Genomic DNA, 23,502 nt, shown 5'->3' with positions numbered 1-23,502 from the left:
GGAGAGAAGACAAAAAACTTATCAATTGCAATTTGGGACAGGCTTCAAATATATCATTAGACCTTGTGGTAGTGGAGTCTAGGACAAGGCTTGTGTTTGTAGTAAGGTTTCAGTTGCCTCAGGAGAACCCACGACCCATTATTATGAAAAAGTGACACAAACTTCCTGCTTTTGCATTGACAATACAGTCATGACTCCAATTTTCACATATTTTTCATTCTTTGAATTGGTATGCAACAGCAAAGCATGAAATACATTTATTTCAAAACAAAGTTCATGCACAATTAAGCAAGTTACTATCACTTTTTCTTATATTCACAGAACACTGACTTTCTAATCTTTAAATTTTTCTTGACTATTACACAAGAAAATAAATCATAAATGTGATTAACATCTCACAATCTTTAGGGCTTGATGGTAAACTCTATAATCTCATCGCAGAAACACAGATGAAAGATGAAGTTAACTGGAAATTTGTTTAAAAAAATGGAACAAAGTCACTTTTCACATGACACACAGAGAATGGGAATATTTAGACCGTGACATATAGATACAGAGGGAGTGTTAAATAGAAATTAGTTTCCAAATAAAATGAAGCAGGATTACTACCCCCCAAATTCATTGTGTGTGGCTTACCAGCACCTGCTCGTCGGGCCTCAACTGTTTCCTCTTCGCAATCATTAGACCTCACTTCTTCCCACCCTTCTGAAGAGAAACGCATTCCAGGTGCACACATGACAAACCTTGCAAAAAAAGTCCGATCTGGCAATTTTAAGCCTGGCTTTTTAAACTACTGTCTGTTGCTGAGGATCTTATCCGAGAATAGTGTGAAGTGCTTCCCCCATCACTCCGCTTCTATTACTGAACAACAACAAACCCTGTGTCAGGAGCAGCAGAAAATGGGAACTGAAAGAAAACATGGGTGCAAACACACAGAAAAGTCTCTTTGCATGAATGCCCCAGGTGACTGCCTCCATGGCGCGGCTACGCAAAGGACTATTTGGGTAAAAGAGCTTACACAAGACTTGGTGGTCCTGGTGGCATGGAAACTGGTAGCATTTACTGAGGAAAAGCAGCATATTGGCATCTCTGTTGGGTTTTAACCAGATCCACGGGATTCAGGAAATAAGCTTTCTGCCAGATGACACTACGCTCCTAGCCATTCCTTATGTTTACTTATTTCCCAAATTTTCTAACCAGCGTCCTTTCTCCTGCTGTGAGCTTATTTGTGAAGAGGGCTAAATAAAGGATTTTCATGACAAGAAAAGGCCATTAGCTCATAGGTTTTTCTCTTCTGCTTTTGTTCAGTACTATTAAAATCAATTAAATGGGAATGTTTCTCATTATATCTTTGACTTGTAAAGGAAGAAATATTTTTCTCTTCCTTTCCGAAAATATTTAACGTTAGGATATCTTTCCATATATTAAATATTCTTTATATATTATTTTTCTCATGCTACACAAACTTTCAAAGGTAGAATGCTTCTTCCAATTGGTGCATTTTCCTAGTATAGACAAATATTTTTGAAAATATTGCTCTGGGATTTTTCTTACTATATATGACATGGTACAATGTTTCCAGAATATGAAGTGCTATACTTTCTAATAGATGGGATATAAAGTCTTACATTATGGGAAAAAAGGAATTACATATTTTTGCTATCATAACTGTATTCTTCTCACTAAGACAAACAGTCCACGTAATTTAAGAACATTTTATACGTGTATTTTGACTTTTTTGGATTTGAATACAGAGAATGTTGTAAATAGCAATAACACAATCATCTTGCATTTGCATGCATTTCATACTACCTAAAACAAATCTTTGTGATCCTCAAAAAGAATCTGGTACCAGGATAAATAAAAAGCATTAACAAGATAATCAACCATTTATAGAAACAGACATGGAAAATAAACTTGTCCTAGAAACGAAATTCCTTAGTAGCCAACTAAAAACTTCTACATCACCATATTTTTATTTTCAAATTAAACTGTCGAACTAATAGGACAGCCAAAAAATACAGATACAAATACGGATTAGTATTAGTAGATATACTAATCACATACAGTATCTTAGGAATTATTTTCTTTTTCTCCTCAATAGTCCTAGTAATTGCATAGGCACAATAAATATGATCTTTGAATCATAAAATCTTACAAGTACACTTTGAAGTAATAATCAGTACTGTATTGATTTTATAAGATCTGTATACTACCAGCATATTAAGGAGACTAGCACTGAAATATTATATAGTAAATATACCTATTATTTCCCAACTCTCCCCAATACTTACAAAGGTTGAAAAATACACCTACACATCTATAGCTAACTCATCTATGTAAAATCTCCTGCTGCTGAGTATCTTATCTTGTAGAAAAAACAACATATACTTTCACACAGATGATTATACCAAGTAATTTTAAATAATGAGGATGTCTGGATTATAAACCCCGATAGGATGTAAATCTAGTATTTGATTCTCCAGGGGACTACAGATTGAAGACTGTCCAGGTGGAAGTAACACATTTCTATTTTAGTGACTGACTTTTATCTGCTTTGTGAGTCATGCTTTATTGAATTCATGTGTTGGCATTTAAGAATCTAATATTTAGTAGGACACACTATGGACAGAAAAGAGTAAATTATATTGTCGTTTAATCTTATATGCGTAAACCCAAGATTCTCTGAGAAATACCAAGATTCTTAATCTTTACAACAGTAGTTGAGCACAACATTTGTGAAAGGATGTGGCAAACTCAGGTTAAGACATCTCCTATAAGATGCTTTTATTTACCAAACCCAACCATAAGGATCTCTTTATCGTTCTACATTTGCCTTTAGGACTTAAAAGTAGAGATCTGCACTGGACTTTATTCTGATATTATTTGCAAGTTTTCATTCATTCCTGCATACACATCTTAACATACTTAACATACTTTCATCTAGCAAATATTCTGAATATGGGTGTACTAAGCATGGAAGTAAAGAGATCAAAAAACTAAGCCTGGTCCTTGCCTTGAAGATTCAGGTGCTATTATTATTCCCATATTACAGCTGAGGAAATTGAGGCTTGCATATGGTAAGTGACATATCCAGCCAAAGACAGAACCAGAATCTGAACTCAAAAAATATCAATAATAATCAAAGCTTATATTTTTTGAGCTCTAACAATGTTCAAGACACTTTTCATATTTCATGTTAATCCTCATAACAACCCTAAATGTATGTACTATGATTAACTCTATTCTACAGGCGTAAGAAGTAAAGGACAGTAACCATGAAATGTTCCCAAGGTCGTATAACTAGTAAAAGGTAGAGGTGGGAAATAAACCCAAGTCTAGCTCCAGTACTGGCATTTTTCATCACTAAGCAACATGACTGACTCTGTTACCATGTAAATAATAGGGGTTATCCATGTTCTGACAGAGGAACAGCATGCTGCATGAATGTTCCCTGTCTCTTCAGATCACAACATCCATAAGTTTAGGGACTGGCTTTTATATAGTACCCAGAATAGGGCACAAATCGGTGATTTGTGATTGTGTCAAATGAATCTGCACCAAGCAAAATGCTTAAGTTGCTACGAACCAAGGTCCTTGAGTCTCTAGTAGAGCTTTGCCATGCCCTCACCGCAAACATCAGTTTAAGGAGATGGTTTAAAATGAAAGGGTCTGGGTGCACGGGTAGTTCAGTGGTTAGAATGCCTGCCTTCCATGCGGGATACCTGGGTTCGATTCCCAGACATCGCACCCCACCCCCCCAAAAAAAAGAAAGGGTCTCTGATCAAAAGTTCTTCGGACACAGTACACATTGTATTCTTTCCTAGGGCAATCATAATGCACATCAGCATTAAAGGTGGCGAGAAGTTGTATGATAAATAAATTAGTAGCCAGAGTTAGCAATGGTCAACTTAGTTGAGTACAGATGAACTTATTTCTGGCAGCACACAGAATACATTTACTATTGTTTGGCATTATAAATGATATTTATCCTAATATGTTAAAATGTGCTAAGAAAAAGGAAAGAGAAGGAAGTAGTGAACTCCACTGCATAGATTCAGAGTTGATGTTGACGACCATACTGCTCCTTTGGGGAGTTTCTGTATAATAGGCACTGCTCTGTGACATGCTCTGTAACTCAAATATCTATGATTCTTTACCCACAAAATATCAGCTCAGCTATAACCTTCCAAAACCACATGGTTAAGGCTGCTATCTCAAAATCTTTCTTTCATTGATTCGATTCTATGTAAATACAATTATAATTGAGAAATCAGGATTTAAGGGATGATTCTGATTGCTGAACCATTGCATAGGTATTCCTTTTTTGCTTTCTGGTATATTGGAGTAGACAGGGAAATTCCTGAAGTCTCTAAATTGTAATCCAGCTGCCTTGATCTCTGCTAATGATTGCATAGCCCTTATCTTCTGCTCCTGTGATTGTTAAAACCTTGTGACTAACCTTTATTTGTTTTTTATCCAGTTTTTCAACTTTAGAGTCTTGTAATCACTAAAGACAGCCCCTAATATTTATTAATGAAGGGTCTTGGGTCTACCCAGGACTAACCCACCCCAAATCTAAAGTTATCTTGATGACGACGAAGACTAGATCTAATCAAAGCGGGCCTGCCAAACATTCACAGTGGTTTAGACTTTAACCCACAATTCACCTATATCTCATTCTGCCATTTTCTTTCACACAGTCTATGACTAAGCATGTAATCAATCTGCGCATGCTCAATAATCAGATCACCTCTAATTCCATCATCTGGGCCACTGTGCTCATTTTCCTAAACCCTGCCCATCTTTTCTCTAATAAATCTATGCAAATTACTGCAGTTCGTGAGACAGATTTTGGGCTGCTAGGCTATCTGATCTCCTACTATGCACCTAAAATAATACTCTTTCTCTCTTTGAAACGCTGGTGCCTCCAGAAATGGTTATTAAGTGTGTCAGGCAAAAGAATCCACAGCCTTTGTCTGGTAACACAATGAAGAAATCATCCTGAAGAATTCTAAACTACAATAAAACAAAATCAAGGTCCGAATGACATATTTTAGGAAATTCTAAATATATGTATCTAGACAGAATAAATCAGTATTAAAATGCAACAGTGGAACTGTGTGGCATAACAGCATTAAAGAAGGCAAGGTTAGTCTTGAAGACAAGAGAGTGAACATAATATTAGGCTTTGAGGAATTACTACAGTGCAATGTTTTCCAGTATTTAAATCCTTCTTTATACTTGAAATTTTTGAGTTATACGGCTTTCCAATCTGTACCGGATCAGTATTCACAGTTTTCTCACAAGGGTGCTTTGGACAACATAAGCAACTCTGGCTATAATATTCTAGCCTGGGGAAGCTTAGACAGCACACACACACACACACACACACACACACACACACACACACACAAAGAATTTGAACTATCAGGAGGTTCTGCATCCTGAATAACTCCGAAATTCAAATGAACTTACAGGTATGGTAATTACTGTTTTCAAGTTGCACTAATGATACCATTTAAAACGAATATGACCATCCTGCCAATGCTGCTACTTTCTGCACAGTAAGTTAGAGGACATGCATGCTTCAGGGGACTTTTAGCAAACTTGCTTTGAGGGAGTACTAGGTATCCCAGTCTACTGATCTCCCAGTTGCTGATCCAACCATGAGGGGAAGCTGAGGTGATACTGGGTATGGAATAAAGGGGTCCAGAACAGAAAACAGTTCAAGATGTAATATATAGTAGCAATTTGGGGGCAGGGACCTTTTCAAAAAGAATATTTTCGTAGAAGAAAGAAAAAGATGTTGGCAATGGGAGGGGATTCAAGAGAGAAAGAAGTTAAATCAGTATTGTGGACAGTGATGCACTTTGGAAATCTAACTCACCCACCTTGGAATGTTTCCCCAATTTATATTCTCTGGCTGATCTTACTCATTTCCTATAGGAGACCCAGCAATATAGGACAATTTAAAATCGAGTGCTTTTTATAGCGATGAGGTATCGAACGGATACTCTAAAGCTGACCATTTCAGCCTAAAACCTGAGCAAATGCTTTAGTCATTAACACACTTTTCTGTAAAGACAGAAACATGTCAAAAGAAAAAAGAACCCAATTATCAAAGCCAAAATATTGGCTTTCTGAGTGTCATCTCATGGTGACTGCCTGCTCTTTGTAATTGGGTCATTGATTCTGGGAAGTTGAAAAGCTTTTGAACTTGAACCTAGATAGGAATGTTATTATAGAAAGAGGTATCACCAACCAACTACCAAATTTAATGTTAACTTCTTGATTGAGGATTATACCACAAAACCTGTAACATTAATCCAATCTATAAAATCCACTTGAGGAACAGAATGGGATTTTACATTTTTATAAGATACTTAGTGTTGTTTTTTCCCCCAGTGTTCAGACAGAAACAAGGGTACTCATTTATCTGAGCTGTGTGAGGACTTTTATTCATTCTTCTTTCATTGTGGGGGAAGCACTCTGAGGGTCCTGGATTCACACACACAGAAGTCAGTTTCAGTTCCCTGCTCTTGTGAGGCCAAAATTATCTCTAATTTTGGGAGACATGAACTCAATCCCTGCCTACAGCTCCAATTAAGAGGGGCTAAAGTAACTCCAGCCAACCTCCCAGAGACGCTGCTTGAAATGTGCTGCAGCCCTATGACTTGGGAACAAAGAACAGACAACCATCGGGGGGAAGAGAAAAAGCCTCTGCCATTCATCCAACTAAAATATCATTCAAGAAATTATAACAAACTAATGATATTTTACTGCCAAAAAACACTTCTGAAAGAATTAATAAAAGATATGCCCTTGCAGGGGTACAAAGATAGTTCAATGGTAGAATACTTAATCTGCCACGCAGGAAACCCAAATTCCATTCCCAGCCCATGGACTACACTACCCACTTCCACAAAAAAAAAAAAAAAGAAATGAAAAACAAAAAATCCAACAAATGGTGCTGCAATAAGGGGATACTCACATGGAAAAAGAATGAAATGTGACCCCTCCTATACAGCATATCAAAAAAAAAAAAGAAATGCCCTAACAAGAAGAAAACAGAAGTAAAGAAAGACAAGTAAGGTATAAGAAGCAATGAAATCGTTAAAACACACTAATAAATCTAAATAAGTGTTAAGTATAAAAATAATAATAAAATTAACACCTACTTTAAAAGAATGTTTAAAGTAAGCCGACTTACTAAATTTCAGATAATAACAAAGAGGTTAGACCAAAGACAGCAAACTTTAGAGAAAAGTTAAAACACGATAAACTTCTTGTTCACAGGAAAGATAAGGTAATAATTTAACTTTAGATTTTGCTAAAAAACATGTAAAATTAATGGCTGCATAGAAAAGTTCACGTTTTCAGTAACAAAGAGAGAAGAGTGTGTATTTCTTAAGCTCTAAAAGAAATGAAAAGGCACAGATATCAAATGGATCAATGCAACTGAAGGCATGAAAGGAAAAAAAGCAAAACAAAGAGATACATGATAAAATCCAAACTAAATAAAAGAAAGGATTTTGTTTATTGCAGGAGTACAAAATACAAAGAAGACAAAAGAAAAAAAAAGAATGCATATCGTACCAGATATAAGTATATTCAACATTTTGATATATACCTTTTCTGTCATTTTTCTACAGACATATGTAAACATTTTCAAAAATATGTTATAGTATACATAAAATTAGCAACACCTTTCAATTACCACAAATACATTTTGTGTCATTAAATAAAGGAATATATCACAGAATTTTTATGACTACAAGTATTCCCTTAACCAGTGTCTTTAACTAGTATCTTATCATTGGAAATTAAGACAGCTACAATTTTTTAATATTATAAACACTGTTATAATAAAAAATATTTTCCTATAAAACAGGAAGTGTCTACTCTGTCAAGATACACTTTGAGATATAATCATGTTTTATAAATTAAACACAAATAAATGAGTCAGAAGTAAGGATGTTTACTTTAAATAAATTTGACATATTACTTACTTATGGGGATACAAACTGAATTTTGGTTTTAATACCAAATATCTGGCTTGACTGAGGTGGAGCACATCAACTCACTATTCAAACTTTCCTTTCAATGATTCATTCATTCATTACCAAAGGTCCTTATTCTCTAGTCTAACTCAAGATTTCCCACAGAAAAACTGTTCTCTATGCAGCCCCCAAGCCTAATTTTGGTTTTCCATCCTTTTGTAGGATTGTGCCAACTACATTTCAGTTTCTATCCTTTCTGACCACTTAGTCACCAGTCAGTTCTCCCTAAACTGCTTTTTCATTTTTATTGATGTTATTGATATTTTATTTCTTTCTCAAATCTAATGGCAATTTTCTATTGTAATTCATGCTATAATTTCTTTTGTGAGTAACTGAGTTTCCTTGCTCATTAAAATATATACTGCTAATCTCTAGTAGTAGTAAAATTCTGGTTCCTTCTTTATATTTCAAAGGACTAATTAATTAATGCCCAAATTACTAGTATAATTTTTCAAAAGCAACTATGATGAGAGAAATATGCTGTACTCACTCAAGAAACAAAGTACATAACTTCTTATTATCCAATGAACAGATATCTGTCGATTGAAGTACTTTGTCCAAATGTATAACCATTAAATCAATAAAGTAAAAGGATGTGCCAAGATGAAGGAGACAGGAAAAACTACCTATTTTCAAACTCAATTATCCTTCACAGTGCATCTAGATGCCTATTTTCTTCCTACTCTCTTACTTCTCCTATTGAAAATAAAATAAAAAAATACAAATTAAAAAAGAGAAACATCCCACACTGTGCAACTTAAATATACTTGTATGTACATAACCATAAACTATCACTTTATTAAGTATAAAACAGGATGTAAGAGCAGAACATATGTTTTTCTAATTACACATCTTATAATCAGTTACTTTCAAGAAAAAATGAACATGCATAAACTAAAAATAAAATTAAATAGTTCCAAAGAAAACTAGGGAAGGAAGTTAATTTTGCTTCAGTTTCAAACCATGGCTAGAGATAGGAGAGCACTTAAAAGGAACATATGAAGTGTCATATAATGAAGATGGAAAAATGAATGGCATGTTTGAAGATCAGAGAATAAATGCTGATCTGGCAGGAAAAGTAGAATGACAAGGTAAGTCTGTAAAGATAAGTTGGAACTATAGTGCGCACACCGTACAGTGTGGCTGAGGAGTTCAGATTTCCTTCTGTATGAAATGATGTCCCAATCTGTAAAAGTTTTACGATGAAGAAGACTGGAACGCAAAGTTTTAGGACAGTAGCAATTACTCACGTTTATATTATACTCTCTCTTAGTATTTTAACACAGTGATTCTTCTTGCCTAAATTTTATTATAGCTCCAACAAGAAACTCTGGCATTCGACCTTTCTTCCTGGTTCCTATAACATAGATCATCTTTACACTCCATTTGGTGTTATCAGTATAACATTTATTAAGCCCTTGCTGTATATTAGGTTTGGAGACAATACATTATACCATTCAAATCTTTACAACACTATATCATTATATCATTCAAATCTTTACATTAATCCTTCAAATTTACATTACATTTTAAGGTAACATAAATTTGACTTTATAACTTCATATTATATCATTCAAATCTTTGCAACTACTACATGAGATACGTACGATTATTACTTTCAGTTTCAAAAATGATAGAATTTGCTCAGAGAACTTAAGTAACACGCCCAAGGTGTTTAGTCTCTGCCTGTGCCTACCACTATTCATGGTCTTGAATATCAATCCTCAGCTTAGATTAACTACCCAATAGGATTCCTGATGATACTGTGTTTTTCATAGGTTAGCAACCATGAAGACAAATGCCAAACATTGCTGCTCATCATGTATATATCCAAACACATAGACGCCCTGGTCTCTTTCCTCCTATGAATAATATTATCTCACCTCATATACCTCAGCATCAGCATCAGCATCAGAAGGGTTTCCTGTAATTAAATTAGGCCTCCCCTTTGGGATGGAACAGGTACATTGAAAAAGACCCAATTTCAGAAGTCCAGTTCAATAGGTAGGTAAACTTTCTCAAAAATGGCTATAGGCAATAAGCATTAATCCAGAATAGCAGTGAGAATCAAAGCTATTCCATAATGTATGATAAAGAATAATACAGAAGGCGTTATCTGGATTTCCAATGAGGCAGTTGGCATCAGTGAAGTCAGTTTCTAGCTTCTAATCCCTGGATGCGGATTAGTGAGGGCAAGGTAGAGTTTTAATTCTAGAGGGACATGGGCAACAGAACTGAACTCAGTTGCAAGGATCCAAGGACATGGATCTAACAATTAGAACTGGACACAAATCTGGGACCTGTTCTCAAGAATAAATTAGAAGCCTAATGGTTAGAATGAGGGCCCATACTGGAGTCAGAACAAGCAGCAAGACTGACTAGACGTCTAAACTCAAAGGCTTTAGCTGGAGCTGGGGACTGAATGAGTTCCAAGCACTAAGCTGCAGAGAGAAAAGGGCTATCAGGGGCAGGGAATCAGGCAGGCTTGACCCACCTCTAATGTCATCTTCTATGCTCAATAGTGTGTGAAAAAGGGGAATTTCTGCTTGTTTCTGGAGTCTCTCCCAGGCCTGAGATTCTGTGATTATGTTAAGTTGAACCACAAGTAAGGACAGCCTTTTCATTTACTGGATAAAATGGGTCAAAAACACTGCAGTATGATTTTGCATTTTAAAAGAATACTAAAGAACAACTTACTGAGATAAAACAGGTATCACTGAAACCTTCAGTATCAAATCTCCTGAATGGACTTGAAGGAGAAATGATTACCCTTAAAATAACCTTTAGTTATATACCCTTTAAAACTTTCTTTATTAAAATTATAAGCATATGTGACAGGTAAAATTTAGATGATTTTTTTTTTGAAACTGTAGCTCAGATTTTTACTTAGTTTCTCCTAATTCAAGAATAGGAGTTTCTTTCAGATGTAACTAAATGACTAATATTTCCAACTATGGACGAACGCAAAAGAAATATTATTGGGCATAACCATGCTAGATTTAGAGACTTAATTTCTGTCCTTTTTATAGAACTTCTTTTGAGTCACAATTCCTGTTTTAGAATCAAGGAGAATTTTCAGTCATTTATATATTATGCAGAAACAGTAATTCTGAAAATCCAGCTTCTCACCATGATGATGGCCAAATTTTTATTAATGCATACTCTGAGAAATTAGGAATTAGCACATTAGCTTAAACCACACACAATTATTTGTGTCCCTTGACCTATTCTTAAGATTTAAATTGTGCACTTGATTACAAGAGCTTACATCCACTCCATATCCACTGTAAGAAGAAATTAACTCAGTTGCTCTCTCTAAAGTATTTAAACTGAAGCATTTAACATTCTAAAGTCTGCCTCTCCCTTTCAGTAGTGGGGAAAGAGAATTAAATTTATCTTCTCTCAGCAGTGCAGGACAGTACTTTCTCTTCTCTTTTTACCTTGCTCTCATCCCTGTTTTTTGAAATGTCAAAGAAAATTAGGACAGGTAAAACTGTTGGACATTGGTGCTAAAATGTCAGCCTTTCCAATTGCTGATCCTATAGAAATCTTCTTCCTCTGTTTAGATTAAGACAGCAAATTAACGAGGAGCATAGGAAAGTATCTGGTTGAAGTTTGTTAAAAAGCAGAAGTGGAGATCTGTAAAAATGCGTTCTCGTGTTGGTGTCAAAGGGACCAAGGCATAAAAAGGGAAAAAGAAAACAAAAGGTGAGTGGGCTACTCCGAGAGAACTATTGAGGGCAGGAGCTAGGTTCCAATAAACAATGAACATATTCCAAAACCCTAGAAAATGTCTGTCCTGTAGTAGGAGCTCAATGAAAGATTAACGTTAGAAAGAGAAGCCAATGTCGTCAGTCTTCCACATAGACCTTTCACTTGTTCTGAGGTTCTGACGGCTAAAATACCTATTGTTAGAGGCCTCAGAAGACGCCAAATCTGGCCACTTGCAACTTAATAAAAGAGATGTTAAAAAAAATGTATCCATGTTTTCTTATTTTAGTGTATATCAAATTAATTTATGAACATAAAAATTAAAATGAGGGATTATGATGAATAGCTACATTAATTCATTTCCCCTATGAATCCTCTACCCACACTATGAATTCCACTTCCCAATCTTAATTTTACTTTTTTTTCAAAGAGAAGAAGAGTTTATTACTAAGCACACAGTAGGAGAGCAGATGAGACTAGCAGCCCAAATTCTGTCTCCTGCACTACAGTAATTTGGATAGTTTTATTAGATAAAAGATGGGCAGGGTTTAGGATAAATGTGCACAGTGGGCCCAGATGATATAATTAGAAGTGGGCTGATGACTGCAAATGTGCTGAATGGCTGCATGCTTAGTCACAGAATGTATGAAAGGAAATGGTGGAATGTGGTCTAGGTGACTTGTAAGTTAAAGTCTTACGCCACTGTACATGTCCAGCAGGCCCATTTTGGTTAGATTGGTCTTAGTCATCAAGATAATTTTGGACTTGGGTTTCCAACCTTTTTTTGGGGGGGTGCAGCATGGGCAGGCTCTAGGTATTGAACCTGGGTCTCCAGCATGGCAGGTGAGAATTCTGCCTCTGAGCCATCCAAACTTATTTCTGATTATTTATTTTCCTGGTCCTTCTGAAGGACAACACCCTAACTTTAAATTGCTTCTATCTGTTGAGTGCAGTGTTTGGAATACTATCTATTGGTTTCTAATTTTAAGATAGTATCTATTAGTTAAAATTGATAACAATCATTATTATGCATTGATTTAATCATTTAAAGAGGAGATTTAGCTTGCTTTATTTACATCCTTTTGCTTTAAAATGCTAATAATTTTATTTATCCTTGTGCATTTCTATACTTATCCTGTACTCCTTGGCCTATTAAATTTAGACAGGATCTTTTAATTCCTGAATATAGTAGAGGAGAATACTCATATACTTACCCATTCTTTCACCTCTCCCCATTCCAAACCCTCAAACGCCTATTTTATGTCAATTTTACCTTTATTTTGACGTGGGAAAATATTTATATTCATTTTATAGTCAACTGTGTGAACATTTATAAGCACTCTATGTGGAAAGGTCTAAAACTTGAAAACCAATACACAGAATTTACAATATTATTACTATGTAAATATTCTAGAACCAAGCAGAAATCAATAATGTGTAAGAGTAAAATTTCCTTTTCAACAGATGCTCAAAACAGTTTATTTAAAAGAAAACACACACATGTTAATAGTGAAATGGGTTATTATCAATTAATTAAAATGATGTCACATTTTTTATTGCTTCATATGTGGGCCATAACTTTCTTTAATAGTTTATTTTTTTCTCAAGTTTTAACTGCTTCCTTTTTATTGCTGAAAAAAGATTTACCAGGCCAATAACAGCATGAGCTCATTAGTCCTTGAATGTTTCTTGGAATCCATGCCATTCTTCTCAATAAAGATACAGGCACACTGTATTTTATTGCAGTTCACTTTGTTATGCTTTGCAGATACTGTGCATTTTTACAAATTGAAGTTTGTGGCAACCTGGCATTGAGTAAGTTAATCTGTGCAATTTTCTTCCCAAAAGCATGTGCTCACTTAGTGTCTCTGTGTCACATTTTAGTTAAGGTATGTACATCGTCTTTCTAGACGTAATGCTATTCCATACTTAACAGAGTACAGTACAGTGTAAACAGAACATTTATATGCACAAAGAAACCAAAAAAATTCATAACTTTCTTTGTGATACTTGCTTTACGGTGGTGGTATGAAACCAAACTCACAATATCTCCAAGGTATATCTGTATTCTTATTTGTCACTCCCTAGAAATGATTTACAGTTTTAATCTGGACAGATTTTTTTCCGCATACATTGCCACTCAGGGATTTTTTTTTTTGCATTGGATTCCTGGGTCAGCGCCACTATTTCTTATTTCCCAGTTGTGCTACTTTCATGATTATCATTCTTAGTTTTCTTGAGTGCATATATCCTTAAATAACTTTCTTAGAAGCAAATTGTGAAGTAGCTTTTCTGAGAACTTGAAAATCCTTAGTTTACATGTGTTTAAAACTGCAGTTTCAAAATAATGTTTGTTCAGAACTTTGAATGCCCTGCTCAACTGTAATCTAGAATCTAGTGCTGATGAGAAATAAAACCAGTTTAATTCTCATGTTTTTACATAAAACCTCAGGTTTTCTTTTCCATCTCCAAAATCCTATAGATTTTTCTCTTTTTTCTTTGCATCTTTAATAATATCAAAACTCCTCTTAAGTTTCATAATTATGACGGAGGGGGCTCATCCTTGAGCATTCCCAGGGTTGTTATGGTCTCCCTGCAGGTCAGATTTCATGGTTATCCTTTCTGAGATGGGAGCTCACAGGCTTGACAGTGGCTTTTACTTTAATGTCTCAGATCATATTGTTTACTTCCTGGGTAGGAGAACTGATCCACATTTGCAGGCAAGCTTATGATCTTAAATTCAGTCACAGTATAGTCTCACATTTTATCCAAGCAGCTCTAAGAGCTTCAGTGCTGTAGATACTGAGATGCAAAGAGTTCCCTTTATGTTGAGCTCAGTTAATAACTTCTATATTGAAGAAAAAAATTACAGAGAAGATCTGTATGATCGGGCGGGGAGTTGCCCTTGGGGTGAGGAGTTGGCATTTCAAGATGTACTTAACCTGACCAAGATGTGTAGTGTTTTGTTCTGTTTGTTTTTCACATTCCTTTCTGCTCTAGAGCTGTCTCTTATTTCTAGTAAGTCGATATGTCTATTTGCTTATCTTGATCTTTTTTAGTTTATTCTGCTGGTATTCTTCAAATGGCTTGGCGTTTTTGTCCATTCATATTTACAACTGGATACTGGGTGAAACTCTGTAGGTGGTATGAGTTTCCATGCAGGTCTTTTAGCTAGGCTGCTCTAACATTTCTGCCTGAATGGAGCATGTGAACTGGGAGCTTTCAATTTAGGGTAAGCAATGTATGAGGTAAACTCTAGGCTGGTGAGGATGGGGGCCCTGAAACTGGGAGACACTTACCCCAATATCAGTGCATTTCTTCTTGATGTTTTACCCAAGAATTAAATGTTGGACCACTTTCAAAGCATGTAAGGAGACAGGAAGGATGGTAAGAAGAGTGTAGAAGAGTGTGCTGCAGTTGTTCTGTTAACACATAGTAAATCAATGTGCCCACGTAACTCCCCCTTTTTCACACACTGCTCCACTGAATGTGATATCTCAAGCCAGAAGTCTCTGGGTGGTGCTTCACAGCAGATGCTTCTCTTTCACTGCTATATACTCTTGCCTAATCGGGTGAGCTCTTATACCAAAATGCAGGGACTTCCCTCTTTCATATTTTAAATATATCTCATCTCCATTTCTCTTCACTTTTATGTGTAGTCTCATGGGGTAAAAGGAACATACGACTTAGCTTTGGGCAGCCGTTTGAAGAGGAACCCCTATTAAACTGCATTTATTTTAAAGTTAATTTTTTTATTTTTCACATGGGCAGGCACCAGGAAAAAAACCCAGGTCTCGGGCATGGCAGGCAAGAACTCTGCCTCTGTCACTGAGCCACTGTGGTCCGCCCTAAATTTTTTTTTTTTATATCAGTTGTCAAATTCTTGCCACAGAACCTGATTTTATTTTGGGGCATCCTATTTCTCTGAAAAGTGCCTAATTAAGATAGTATACGCTCCAAAAATACAGTTAGACTGCCTAGCAGTAACAGTTGTAAAAGGAGTTAAGAGTTCTCTGAAGTGACATTAGAAAATGTCCTGATGGAATTTTCAAGGCTGACTACATATCTGTTTCTATTTATAAGCATCTATATTTATAACTATATTGTATAAATATATACAAGGGTATGTGTTACTACATTTTTAGAACCTAGAACAGGGCCTAGAATACAGTAAGTTCTTAAAGATATTTATTGAACAAATTAATACATGAATGGCAGCCAAATGTTTGAACTCCAAACCCTCTTATGGTTATAGAAAATAAGCATACAGACTATTAAAAGGATATCAAATACATTATTTGTTCTCAAGGAAACAGTAGTTAATAACTTCTGATCAGTATTACAAGTGCTATGTGATCAGTGGGCATTCTACTGCTGGATTCCAAAGAGGGCACTCCCAACTTCTTTAGCTTAATGACTTAAGGCATTGCATGTATAAGTTACATTTCAATAATTAAGTAACACATTTTTGCAAGAGTTCCCAACTCTTGTTCCTGATTCCCTACTGATTAAGTCAGAACCCCACACCTAATAGTCAATTGTTCATATTACCCAATACCTACACCCTAGTCCCCTAATACTGTTTTTGTCTTTAGGGGGAAAGTTCACATCTGTTATTAAGGGTCCTTAGTCTTATCTTTCAACCACTCTTGTTTGATAGCCTTACATAGCATCATTTCTCAGCCTAATTAAGATAGTACATGCTCCTAAAAATACAGTTAGACTGCCTAGCAGTAACAGTTGTAAACCTGTGTAAAGCTTGAACTTTTAAGCCATTCACCAATTGCTTCAAAAGTTCAAAGGTATAATGTAATTTGTCCTATATTTTCTTAGTTTACTCAAAGTCTGCAAGAAGGAGACGACAAAGGAAGGAAATCCTATTACCCAATACCAAACTCTTCTTCCAAATCCCTTTTGCTTAGGACATAGACTTTAAGTTCCTCTTAAGTATAAATGGCTTATTTCCCTGTAATGAGGCAAGAATGCATCTCTGTTTCTTCCTGTACTGGCACCATTTTTTCCTCTTCTTTACATTGGCAAGACTTGGTTTTTTTTCTCTTCTGAGGCCTCTTCAATCAATTCCTTACAGGAAAAAGTCTTCCCCTAATGGACTGATTATATTATGCATTTCATTTAAATTTAAATTCAACTATAATCTTATAAGCAAGATATAATTCATTGCTTTCTGTTTTCTTCTAAGTAGACTGATCGAGATTAGTCAGTATTTATCAGCCACAAGTCTATACATGTTCTAATTTTCCCAGATGGCTACAGTAATTTGAAAAACATTCACTTTTAAAAGTTACTATAACAAAGTACACATAAAAATAATTTAATCGTTTCATGCATTCAATTCTGTGACATTAAGTACATTGAAAATGTGTAACTTTCACCACCACTATTTCCAAAGCACAACTTTCACCACTATTTCATCACCACAAAAAGAACTTCTAGATTGTAAGCAGATATGATATTAATATAATTTAAAAAATAATTATTATTATTTTCTGTCTCTATAAATTAACTTATTCCAAATATTTCATATCGATAAGGAACCATATAATATCTGCCTTTCTATGTCTGGCTTATTTTACTTAACATGTCTTTACAGTTCCTGTAACATGTATCATTTCATTTCTTTTTATGCCTAAATAATATCCCCTTGTATGTACATATCACGTTTTGCTTATCCATTCATCTGTTGACGGACATTTGCATTGCTTACACCTTTTGGCAATTGTGAATAATGCTGCTATCAACATTGATGTACAAACCCCTGAGTCCCTGCTTTCAATTACTTTGGGTACATATCTAGAAGTGAAATTTGCAGGAAAATACAGTAACTCTATGTTTAACTTTCTGAAGAATTGCCAAATGTTTCCACAGCTGGTGCAATATTTTAAAATCACATGTAAAAGATTATATTGAATACAAAGCTGCGTGTCTTTCAGATGCCATTTTGACCAGGTTAGCTATCTCCGTTGCAGAGTTAAACAAATAACACAATTATATCAATATATCTCAGGGAAATAGCTCATTTCTGGCATTTATTGAATTATATTTCTTTGTGCAATCAGCATTTATTCCTAATTTCTCCCAAAAGAATAATTTCCATGAGGGCATGGAGCATATTAATTTTTTTATTTTCTACCATAGCAAACCCATAGAAGATTAGCATATTGGTTAATAAGTATAAGAATCAACTAAACATAATAATAAAAGAATAAAAATATAAATGACCAAAATAGCATGCATATATTAACTAGTTACCATATGCCAGATCCTGTATAAAAAAATAAAAGTTTTCATTATTTGTGTAAAAAAGTTTTCATTATTTGTGTAACTGGTAAATTGATCAAGTAAATGTATGAGATTTCTGTTGCAACTTTAATTTCTGTCTCCCACTGCTCTGTAAACTTTATTCCATGGGGATAATCTTCATCTGCCCTTGAAATAATAGTATGGCATCCACCCTACCCTCAGAAATCCCTTCTCACGTCATTATTCCCCTTCTCATACCACTAGGACCTATAAGATATAAAACGAGATCTTTTACCTGTTCTGTGTATATTATAAATATGGGTGATTTTGTCTTCCTCATTGTGATATTAGCTATCTATGGTGTTGGCACTGCAGGCAAAATCGGGAGGGGAAGAATGCTAAATCAGTATTCTATAATATACACGTCATCTCATTCAAAACACTCAACAAACTTATGAGGCAGATATCCTTACCTCCATGGTGCCACCATGATAACTGAGACTTTTTGAAGTTAAGTAACTTGTTCAAGGTAACAGAGGACAGGGGATTACCACGGCTGATTCCCAAGAGAGCCCTCAGTAGGCAATGGTGGTGTTTGGCATTAAGATCATTAGTTGTTATTGTATATTATGGAATTTCTAACAAAGTTTATAATAGGAAAATGTTTACATGATGTAGGTTCTTTATACTTAAATGTTTCATTTGTAAATGCTAAGTTAGACTGATTAAATTATTAGAGTAGGACAACTGTTTTGATAGGGTATATTAGAGACATTTATTAGAGAATGAGATTAATTACAAGCTAAGAGAAAACAGGGTTATCTGACTCAGATGATGGCATATGTCCCCTGTGTTTCCACACAGAGGTTCAACCCCATCTTAGAGGTCTCTACATTCCTGTCACTGTGGCCCCTAGAATGATAATTCCCAAGGAGGGGAGACAGTATGCCATGGCAGCAAGTTCCTCACATCATACCAGCTCCACCCCTCCATGGCCACTAGCCATATTTTCTTTCACCTGTTGTTACTGTAAATAATTTTGAGATTCGAGTCTGATTCCATGCCTAAGTGGTTTATAACATATCCAATAAGAAAGGTGTAGAGCCCTTTCTTTAAGCAATGGGGGAATACATTTTATACACACACATACACACACTCATCTCCCTAACAAGTTATTTGCACACCAATTAAGCACATGCATTTACATTTTAAGCTTACTTTATTACTTCAGGGTAAAAAATATATATGTGTCTACAAAACAACATTAAGTCATGAAAGGCTGTCAAGAGAATCTATGCACTACATGACCTTTGAAAGCTTAGACAATGGGCAATTTCAAAATATGCCATTAGAACATAAAAGAGCCAAACTGATCCCGCATACATATTACATTCCAAAGACAGCTACTGCAAGATGAGATGCAGTAATAATAATGACAGAATGAGGTTTTTCATTTGTTTTCCTATACAGCACACAAGGACCGCACCACTACCACCAAACAATAACCACCACCATGAAATTTAGAATCGTGAGCAGTTTACATGTGAGTGAACAGTAGCAAAATGAGAAGAATCTTTAAAACAAATAACATAATTTTAAGTTTAAATTGAAGAATTTTTCAGACCAGTGCTATCTAATGTAACTTTCTGTGACAGTGGCTCTTAGGTACTCGGAAGCAGTCAGTGGGACTGAGAAACTGAATCTTTAGCTTTATTTAATTTTAATTAATGAATAGCTACATACGGCTAGTGGCTACCGTATTATACAGCACATAGTGAGACAGAAAAAAAAAAAGTCAGTTTATCATGCAATCAGCCCTCAATGTTCCAAAACTTTAAGAATGTGCGTTTCCTTTTATCAGGCACAGTCTTGGTTTTCTAGAAAGTAAGTTATTTTTTGCGGACAAACCCACCGCCACAGCAATTTAAAAGCACAAGACTACATACTGAATTTCCCAAAATGACAGGGACTTGGAGTACAAAACTGGAGTTTTAAAACTCAACTTTTTTTTTTTTTTTTTTTTTTTAATAAAACTGTCTATTTGCTCTGAGGCTGTCCGAGAGCAACCCAAGCGGCAACCCTGAGCTTAGCACACGTGCAGGACCGCAGACACCGCTGCGCAGGCCGGGTGCGCCTGCCTTACCTTTCTCGCTGACGCTCTCGCTCTCCAGCTCCACATCCTCGCAGCTGGTGTACTCGGGCGTGGACACGCCCTCCTCCTCGGAGCTGCTCACGGACATCTGCCTCCGCTTGCTGCCCCTCTTGGACCGGTGCGGTTTGGGCGGAGACGGCCGCACCGACTCGGACTGGTCAGAGCTCAGCGAGTCGTTCCGCAGCATGGTCTCCACCTTCTCGCGCTTGGCCTTCCGAATGAGGACGGCCGAGCTGGGATCCAGGCGACTCTGCTTCCTGAGCGGCTCCTGGGCTTTGGGCTCCGGGCCTTCTGCAGGGACAGGCCCATGCCTGGGCGCCGGCGGGCTGTGGTTCGTGAGCGGCTTGGCACCCGGCGCCCGGACTTCCGCAGTCCTCTCCGTGGAGTAGGCCCGCGGCGAGTCCGGCGGCGAGGCCCTGGCGGCAGCCGGCGCGCGCTTGCCAGGCTTGCTCTCGGGCGGCCCGGCGCCCGCCTCGGTGCGCGGGAGCGCCACGTCGCTGTGGCGCCGCTCGTGCCTCGCGCGGGACACCCGGGCGTGCATGCGCATCTGCTGCTCCTCCGGAGGCGGCTTCACCGGGTACCGCGCCAGGTTCGGGTCGCTGCGGTACCTGGTTTGGTATTCCTCCTCTTTCCTTTGCTTCTCGTCATCCGCGGCTTTGCCCTCCGCACGTTTTTCCGGCACATCGGAGTAATCCTGTGACCGCCCTTTCTCAAGCCTTCGGCTTTCCCGCCTTTCTTTCCGCTCGCGTTCTTCCCCGGCTCCTTCCCCGGGCTGCCCTGAAGACTTTGGCACGCGTTTCCGCTCGCTCTTCACGGCGCCTTTGCCGTTCTGCTCACAAACTCCTGAAGTCTTCTTTCTATGAGATACAAAGGAACGTCAAGCAGGAGAGCAATTTATGAAATTAAAAATTAGACCAGACCTGAGAAAAAATTGTTCTTCGCGCTCCAGATTTAAATTCTTTTAAATAATTAGTTACAATTCGATGTCTAATTAAAAGACCGAAATGGCAAAGAGCCTCCTTTGGGGCTGTATATCTGATTAGCTTTCTACATTTCTACTCCTTTGCCTCATAATATATTCAGGGATTTAAAAACTTTTCACATTAAAAAAAAATCTTAATTAACCAGATCAATTCTAGCATCAATAAAATTAGTTAAATAACAAGCTTTATGTTAATCTCTACGTGTGATTCAAAGATAAAATGTTTTTGTGAAAATACGGTAGATAATATAGAAGCAAAAGATAATATATACATAATTCAAAACTAAACATATTCCTAATATTTAACTGTACGACATATACTGGCAATCTTTTATTATATCTCAAACATTTAAAATAAATGTGAGTTCAAATGTATCAATTCCAGAAATCTAATCTAATAGCATTTCTTTAATAGTAGTACAAAAGTAATTTTAACTAGACCATCTGTACCCAAACACTTTTTAGGGGGTGGTTTGGAGGGATGGGGTGGGGTGTGGGAGGAATGGCCTTTGTTTTATCTTCCTCAGGCAAAAATAATAGAAATGTTCATTTTTTTTAATTATTCATTCTCATTACAAGCGGTCCCTCCCTCCATCCTTCCTTTCCTTCTCCTTTTTCACTTTCTCTTTCTGCCTCTCTCTCTGCATGTTACTTCAGAATACAGTTCATGAGTAGAAAACAGTGCTAAGTTCTACTTTTCTCTCCCAGCTGTTGAAGGCACTTGTTAAGATAAAGGGTTTGGCAATCTCTGAGTCCTGCAGGTGCATTATTCAATTGCCCATTCCGGCCCTTTCTGGTGATTTTTTTTAAAGTTCCAGCAACTTTATCAGAAGTTACACAAAGTAGTTGCCTTGGTAAGTGTTCGCAGTGCTAGATAATCTAGTAGACAAAGAGCCCAAAGGCTCTTTGGAATCCTGAGGTCCATAGGGAGGACGGGTCAGAGGGATCATAGATTAAAAGTCCAAAAGCAGATATCACAAAATCAGGAGGAAAAAAATACAAGTTAGGAGAAGCTGGGGTTTCAAATGGCATGGGAAAGGATAACAGAGCATGGTAAATTCTATATGAAGTATTTAGATCACTTTGTCCCTGTGAAGTGAAAGGGATTTGGACTAAGGGAGATTTTGCAAGTGCGGCATTGCTTTTTTACAATGTAAGGGGTCTAATATGAACACATATTACCCAAAAATAGTTTTCATAAAGATATGTGATGATTGTACTTCAAATATTTAATAGCCCTTTATTAGAAGTGTATATTCAGCCAGAAATTACTTTTTCTGAAATGCTTATAAATAAAGCTCACCTTGCAGAGTTCATATGACGATTAGAGGAGATGCCATCTGTGAAAATGCTTTACGAAAGGGTAGAATATTATGCAAATGGAAGGTTCTCCAGTCTACTCTGATTCTTTGCTTCCCTTACCATACCCTTTCTCACCTCATCTTTTAATTTTTCTATTTCCACTAGTTTGTGTTCATTGTATAAAATATGATCGAGAATTCCTCAATATTTCAAAATAAACTGTTCTTCTTCCAATCTGGTTTCTCCTTGATGTTGTTCAATCTCTTACATCTCCCACCCATATCTTTCTTTTTCTTCACCTATGCCTCCAACATCCTCATTAATTTCTTCATTATGTATTAATCACTAGGGGCATTTCCCCTATCAATCTTCTTCAAAGTTCATCAAAAATGTCAAAACAGAAGCCTCTTCTCAAAACTCATTCTTAAATTATTTGTAAGTTTTTACCATATGTCAAAACAGGACTCATTTCTCTGTAGAAACATGATGACTCCAAATTTTCTATCTTGAAGAAATCATCTAAAGACCTGTTCTAAACTACTCCTTCAACATTTTTTTCTCTTTTCACCACAGCAGTTTGTCACCAAATACTATGAATTCTACCTCCACTGAGGTAACTCCATTCTCCTTTCTACCCTCTTGCTACTGAGATACACTCATTTTTCATAGAATGTCCTCCCCTGTCTACGTGTGCAACGCCCAGATAGCCTACAAAACTTAGCTCAGAATCTGCCTTTTCTTTCTTGGGGCTTCCATAGTGCTTTATGTATTTTTGTAGCTTTGATACCTGCTATTGCAATTACTTGTCTAGGGTATTGCGTGGTTTCTTCCCTAGGATATCATGAGAAAAGGGATTACGTCCTAATCATCTTTATATCTTCTGGTACCTGACACACAGTGTTTGCATACAGTAAGCACATTATTACTGGCTTGCATAATAGCTGTGTTCATTGACCATCTACTATGTCCCAGTTTCCTTCCTACACACACTATACATGTTCTCACTTAATCTCTACCACAACCTGTAAGGT

At 36.6% G+C, this 23,502-nt stretch overlaps 1 protein-coding gene across 6 annotated transcripts in view; it reads right to left on the bottom strand.

The window, feature by feature from the left end:
* RIMS1 (regulating synaptic membrane exocytosis 1) overlaps positions 1-23,502 on the bottom strand; it is a 490,334-nt gene that overhangs the window by 201,571 nt on the left and 265,261 nt on the right. For 4 of the 6 annotated variants that reach the window (XM_077162225.1, XM_077162229.1, XM_077162227.1 and 1 more), the window contains exon 1: positions 637-751. In XM_077162225.1, the coding sequence (XP_077018340.1) occupies positions 637-736 (100 nt within the window). In that variant the 5' untranslated portion in view covers positions 737-751. Of the gene's footprint in view, positions 1-636; positions 766-20,178; positions 21,045-23,502 lie in introns of those variants that run through there. The other 2 variants (XM_077162224.1, XM_077162226.1) reach the window with 2 other exon arrangements.

This window comes from Tamandua tetradactyla, chromosome 5 (genome assembly GCF_023851605.1).
Source record: "Tamandua tetradactyla isolate mTamTet1 chromosome 5, mTamTet1.pri, whole genome shotgun sequence".
Lineage (NCBI taxonomy): Eukaryota > Metazoa > Chordata > Mammalia > Pilosa > Myrmecophagidae > Tamandua > Tamandua tetradactyla.
The sequence above is the reverse complement of the archived record's forward strand: the minus strand, read 5'-3'. Positions and strand labels throughout refer to the sequence as shown.